Source organism: Lactuca serriola, chromosome 7 (assembly GCF_051521515.1).
Source record: "Lactuca serriola cultivar US96UC23 chromosome 7, Lser_US96UC23_V15, whole genome shotgun sequence".
In the NCBI taxonomy this organism is placed as follows: Eukaryota; Viridiplantae; Streptophyta; class Magnoliopsida; order Asterales; family Asteraceae; genus Lactuca; species Lactuca serriola.
In genome coordinates this window covers 170892273-170899478 of record NC_136414.1, presented here as the reverse complement: position 1 = coordinate 170899478, position 7206 = coordinate 170892273, and the positions used below count along the sequence as shown (strand labels likewise).

At 26.7% G+C, this 7206-nt stretch overlaps 1 protein-coding gene across 1 annotated transcript; it reads right to left on the bottom strand.

Moving 5' to 3' along the window:
- Positions 1–6320: 6320 nt before the first annotated feature.
- Positions 6321–6902, bottom strand: LOC145064548 (uncharacterized). Its single transcript, XM_079011975.1, has one exon. It carries the CDS (start codon positions 6900–6902, stop codon positions 6321–6323), a length of 582 nt encoding a protein of 193 aa, XP_078868101.1.
- Between the last annotated feature and the right edge of the window lie 304 nt (positions 6903–7206).

Sequence of the window (7206 nt, the reverse complement as noted above, 5' to 3'; positions counted from 1 at the left end):
GTTAAGTAGAGTATTCATAAAGTCAATGATTCAAAAATTATCCCAACACGGGAACACATTAACAAATAATCAGAAATGGATAGAGTATTCAAAAAGCACACACACACACACACACACATATATATATATATATATATATATGTATATATATATATATATATATATATATATATATATATATATATATACCCGAGAAGCAAAGAGAAAGTGACAACATTAAGTCACTAAAAGTATGTTGCTATTAATTTCGTTTTATAATTAATTTAATTCGATTTTATAAAGGTAACTTAATTTGATTCTAAAGGTAAATTAAATTGATTTTCTAATTAATTTAATATTTTCTTTTTTGTTATTAGTTTAATTTTCTAAACTAATTTTATTTTATTTTACAATTAATTTTTTTTGTTGATTTTTTCTAAAATTAATTTAATTTTATTCTATAATTAAATTAAAATTACTAGAAGTACGTTGCTATTAATAACCTAATTAAGCTGAAGTTGTAATGACCAACATTAAGTCACTAACAAAATTAAGCACTTTGAAACCATATACAATACATTACTAGAAGTAAGTTGCTATTAATAACTTAATTAAGCCAAACTATTAATCAAAAATATCACATAATCATATATGTATACAATACATTCAATTCCAATTTTTATTTCATTTTAAACATACAATACAACTTGCATATTCCAATTTCATACAATTTCAAACAAATGTATACATCTAATTTCAAACAAATGCATAGATACAATTTCAATTTCATACAAATGTATACATCTAAATACAAAATCAAACAAATGTATATATACATCCAATTTCAATATCAAATTTTAATTTCATGCCAAATTTCATTTTTAAGCCAATGTGGTATAAACATAAATCAGAAAAACATATACAAAATGCATAAACACTTCCCACAAATTTAAAAAAACATATACAATCTCACAAAATGCATAAACACTTCATATCTCAAAATACAAAGATAACCTCTCAACAAAATTGAAGAATATTAACAATTTATCATCCAAATTAGCACAAAAAAATAATAAGAAGAAGAAATAGTGAGGAATTCGATCTTCAACGTCAAAATTTCGGAATTGAGCTGTAGGTCACCGGTATGAAGTGTCTAGGTCTTGGTAATGGAGGATTAGGGGAGGTGTGGCGGTCTTGTGGCGGCAGGAACAACTAGGGAATGGTCGCCGGTTTCTACCTTCGTCTTCATCGTCACAGTGAGAAAGAAAAGGAACACAGAAACGAGAGAAAAGGAACACAGAAACGAACGACACAGAAAAGGAAGCTGATGAGGGGTTATCTGTAACGGGTTTTAGCGGCGATATTAGGGCAATAGCGGCGACAACTTTGAAGGAAAAGTCAGCGCGTTTTCGCAATCCTCTACGACACTTCGATTGAAAACAAATCGGACGGATGGGGCTCACTTGACGTGGGTCGCTATTAGATGGCATTAGCGGCGATGCCGGGCAATAGCAGCGACATGTAATGCATCAATTAGATGTCGTCGCTATTGTTCTGCGTTGCTGCTAGCTAATGCCAACATTTCTTGTAGTGATATATATATATATATATATATATATATATATATATATATATACACTAGCCGTTTACCTGCGCCAAGCGACGGCTGCGGATAGTTTTTTTATAAATTAATTTCTACATGAGATTAATTATTTTGTGCAAATAGTTTACTGCATCTAAAATACTATCAATAAGAGTCATGCTAACAGAAATGGAATCAATAAGAATTAAAAAAAAAACTTGGGATTGTTTACAAATGTACATGAACACATGCTTTATTATGTATTATTAATCGTGAAACACTTCTTTATGCACCATATTTGATGTATAAACTTCACTATTATTGAATTGTTTGACAGACTTCAGTAATACTTTTGTGTTGGCACATGATATCCATTTTGATAATGCCACATAAAGTTGGTCATGCGAGAAAACCGATTCTAAAAGATAAATACTTACATTTTTTATTTTTTGTACCCAAACTTTATTGATTGTTACAGCGAAACAATAATCGAATTGGAAATTGCTTTCTATTCAGCTTGGATGTTAACATGTTATCTTTAGATGGACAATGATTAGTTTCAATCCAACGATTAATTTGTTTTAAGAAAAATGTCATATTAAAAATAAGACGCAATATACTGGCAAATATCACTAAACATTTGTTTTTTTTTATGGACAATGATTAGTTTCAATTCAATAATTTGTTTGCTTTTCAAAATATTACATGTTAAAAATAAGAGACAATGTGTTTACAAGTATCACCAAACACAATGGAGCAGAGGACGATTAGTATGCTGCTTTTATTTCTAAAAACTAAAAGTATGTTGTTATATTTGGACAAAACTAATTTTATAATGTTGTTTTGGAGTAAAAAAAAAGGATAATGTCATAAAAAAAACCTTAAGTTTGGCAGAAAATGTCGGTTTTACCCTTCGGCAGATTTTTGGTTTATTTATACCACAAACTTGTCATTTTTTTGTCGGTTTTGCCCTTGTTACCTGCAATAGCAGGTTTCCAGGTTACTATGAATTATTTTTTGCGAAAAACCCTTAAGTTTTCAAATAATTTGCAAAAAAACCCTTAAGATTATAAACATATAAAATATAAATATATATTCAAAATTTTATAAAACTAAATAGTTTTCTACTGAAACATATTTTTAGCTTTACATACGGTAACTTTTATATTTGTTTGATATAAACTTTTTATATTTAAATTTTAAAAAACTTGCCTAGTTTTAACAAAATTTGAATATATTTCTTAATTAATACTTCAACTTTTCAAAACAAAATTAAAAAACATTTGTTAGTTAATAAGTAATTATGCTAGAATAGTTAATATGAATAATATGGTATCATGTACATTCAATTAATTTTTTTAAAAGGTAAATAAAAATATTTTATATGTTTAAAAGGTTTGTATTTTAGAAATACTAACATATCGTATTTTTTATATGTTTAAATACATAATAATATTATCATATTTTATTATAAAAATATCATAAACATTTTAAACATCAAAAATAAATATAAACATTTTAAACATTAAAAGTATAAATATATTTGTCTAATTTATTGTATAAATATATTTATTTTTATATAAAATATGATAGTTTATTATTTATGAAATTCAAACCTTTTAGACATATAAAATATTTTTATTTTTGTTTTAAAAAAAAAATAATTGAATGTCACTAATGTCATATTATTATTAGCTAACAGATGTTTTTTAATGTTACTTTGAAAAGTTTAAGTATTAATTAATAAATATTTAAATTTTGATAAAACTTGGTAACTTTTTTAAAATTAAAATATGCAAACTTTATATCGAACAAATATAAAATTTACCGTACATAAAGCTAAAAATATGTTTCAGTAGAAAACTATTTAGTTTTATAAACTTAAGGGTTTTTTCGTAAAAAATAATTCATAGTAACCTGGAAACCTGCTATTGCAGGTAACAAGGACAAAACCGACAAAAAAAATGACAAGTTTGCGGTATAAATGAACCAAAAATCTGTCGAAGGGTAAAACCGACATTTTCTGCAAAACTTAAGGTTTTTTATGACATTATCCCTAAAAAAAATAGTACGTGATGTTTCAAATAACAAAAAATACGTCCGTCCTTTTTAGTAGTTATATGGTTTTGGTTTTTGATTTCCTTTTTAGTAGCTATATGGTTTTGGTTTTTCATTTCCTTTTTAGTAGTTATATGGTTTTGGTTTTTTATTTTGAAGTTACCTGTTTGTTAGTATAGTTTTATGGCCGATTGTAAATAGTTTCCTTCCGACTAATCTTTTTTAGGGACCTGAAATTTATTTCCTTAGTTGGTCGATTTTTAAAAGCAATTAAACAAATGATCCAAAATGACTAAGAAAATGGGTTTTCAGATAAAAGAATTGTGGTTATTTTGAAGATAAATTGGATTTGCCCTTTCGAAGAAAATCTTTATTTTTTATTCCAATAAAAAACGATCAAATGACAAAAGCCTTATAAATTCTCTTACGTTCAGATTAATGTGACAATTAGCATGTGGAACAAAAGTTAGATTACCCAATCCAAATTTGAATATGAAAAAATAATAAATAACATGACGTACAAGGAAGACTATTACTTCGAAGATCCATAATTTTTTTTTTCTAGAGGTAAACAATTATCATCATAACTCAGAGTAAAATTATCACATACATATACAATTCATCATTGAATCCGCGACTCACATTTATTTTCAATCGTTTATTTTTTTTAAACCTTCTCCTATAACATCATTAATATTGCTTATAACTTCCATCATCATTCTCTGCTATAAACATTCGCTCTTGTGCGCTAGAAGGTCAGTACCTTCTTTCGCTTTTTATATTTTTTTTCGATTATTTTTTGTTCCTATATCAAATGTATGTATTCATATATTTCGATTTTCTTTGTCACAAATTACATGAAACCAGTTAACTACTTTTCTGAAACTTTTCAAATAAACATGAAAAGATATTAGGTACATTTAACAAAACAAAAATTAATTATCTTGGGAACTGACATTAATTACGAAAATGTTACTTTTATTTTCAAATAAACATGAAAAGATGTTAGGTACATTTAACAAAACAAAAATTAACTATCTTGGGAACTGACATTAATTACGAAAATGTTACTTTTATATATTAGAGATGATTATGATTTTCTTTTTAAATTTTTATGTCATAAGAATCCGGTTAATTTTGGCATGATTTTAAAATTTCATTGAAATTATTAAGTTTTTGTATATCATATCAACCTACTTTTTTATCTTTATATAGTAACAATAAAATTTATTAATTTACACAACAAATATAGATATTTCAAATTTTGTAATATTATTATACCTTACAAAATACAACTCCCTCCAAAATAAATATCCGCCAGTAATTTCATCCATAATTTCAACAAATTTAAATTTGTATTTTCTTTATATAACTTTTTTTAATGATCCTGATTTTTTTTCTCCAAAAGTATATCAAACATTTACGTCTTAGATAATGTTGCCCTATTATAATTATTATTTTCCAAAAATATATCCGTTTAATGAGGAATTTGATATAATAAAGGAAGTGAATGTTAATTAAAATGAGATATATATTCCATAATTATTACATGAGTTTATTAAAAAAAATTAATATCAAGGTGTACACATTAAAGATTTTTAAAGTGAAATTTCAGAATACATACAAACGATGATGTTGTACAATGAAATATAAAATTGAATAGACTGAAAAAAACACTATTGAAGCAGTCAATCTTGAAAATAACATAGTTATGAAAAATTATAAAGTAAGATAAAAATTATAAGATATTAGGAGATTTGTAAAAAGTACATTTAGTAAAAGTGTTACGGTTATTAAAAAAAATAAGACCGTTAAGATTAGTGAAAATACAATATATAAACTAAATTATCACAATAGTAATGAAATGTCATTATTTGATATTTCATATAATTGAAAGATATATCAAATTACATTGTTGATATACTAAAATTATTCAAAGTTGCGCCAAAACTAATGCAAAGTTCTTCCGAACACCAAATAAATAAGAACAAACATAAAAGCTAGCATTTATATTCATAATCAATTTAAAATAAACCAATCATGATTTAGAAAAGAATCTTCATTGATGATATACTAAAATTAAATATATATAACATTTAACATTTTATAAATTATATTACATAACTTTATTTGAATAAATAAAATAGTTGTCAATATTTAATGCAATAGAAAAAACGGTATATTGGTTGTTAATATATGTTTAAATTAGGTAACATTATTATGCAAGGAACATCTAATTAAAATGACTATAAATATATAAATATCATAACTATATAAGACGAGGAAAGTCGTTCAACTAATAAAACAAAAAATGATGTCTACAAAGAGATCTTTCAATTATTATATATATTTATCGTTTTCAATGTATTTTCTACACATTTCAATAATACCAATAATCATATATTTTTTTATAATCATTATACAATATCTATAAACGATTATATGTTTTTTTATGTGTTTCCCGCGTTTAATGCGGGCTATAATCTAGTTATCATCATAACTCAGAGTAAAATGTATATCAAATGACACGATAATTAATTTTTCCTAACATTTAGATAGTTATAAAGAACCATTGATATGTCATCTTTTTTTTGAACCGGCAAATGAAGAATTATATAAAAATAGAGTCCGAGCAAGTTGCTAAGGAAAAGTACATTAAAGAAGGAAAACAAAACAAAAACAGGAGAAATAAAAAGTATGATTACAACCCGATAAAAGGGTTTAGACACCAATCTGACCACCGAATCGAATCACATTTTCCTTTATATTTGACCCAAATGAACAATGTCGACATAATGATATCCATCAATTTCGTCGGTTGCAGCCTTTTGTTATTGAACACTCTATCATTCTGTGACTTCCAAATACTCCACATAGTTCCATAGAAAATTTCCAGCAATCTCCTTTTTTTCTTTGGACAATTCCCCCAATTTGATGCATAATCGAGTGTATCATGAACCGTGGAAAAGTTTGCAAGCTGAATGTTGCACCAATTTAAGGTCCATTTCGTTATCGTTTTTGCATAAGAGCATTGAATCAACATATGATCTGATGTTTCTTCTACCTTTCCACAGTGATAACACATTGTGGATGTTACATTGACACCTCGTTTTGATAAAGTGACAGATGTCGGAATGCGCTCCTGTTTTGCTCGCCATATAAAAGTCGACACCTTGATTGGAATCTCCTTCACCCATTCGAACCTCCCGATATCAACAGAACTGCAACTGTCTAATTTCCTCCTTAATGTGTTGACTTGATAATTGCCATTGATAATTGCCATTGCTACTGAGAGGGCAAGTCCATTTCAAATCATCACCTTCGTTTGTTGATTGTTTTTCCATTACCATGTTAATTGTGATACCGCATTTATCTAAATCTTTTTTGGAACAAGCGATGTTGTTCCAAACCCTAGGTAAGGTTTTTAAGGATAATATGTGATCAGGTTTTCCTTGAAGATTGTGAATGCTGGAGATAGTTTTTGCCCATATTGATTCCGGCTCACAACGAAATCGCCACCACCATTTTACAATCAAAGCCGTATTGAAAGCTTTGATCGAACCGACACCGAGCCCCCCGTCACTTTT

Excerpts from the sequence above, each read along its gene's own strand:
- LOC145064548 (XM_079011975.1), bottom strand. The coding sequence starts at position 6,902 with ATGGCAATTATCAATGGCAATTATCAAGTCAACACATTAAGGAGGAAA.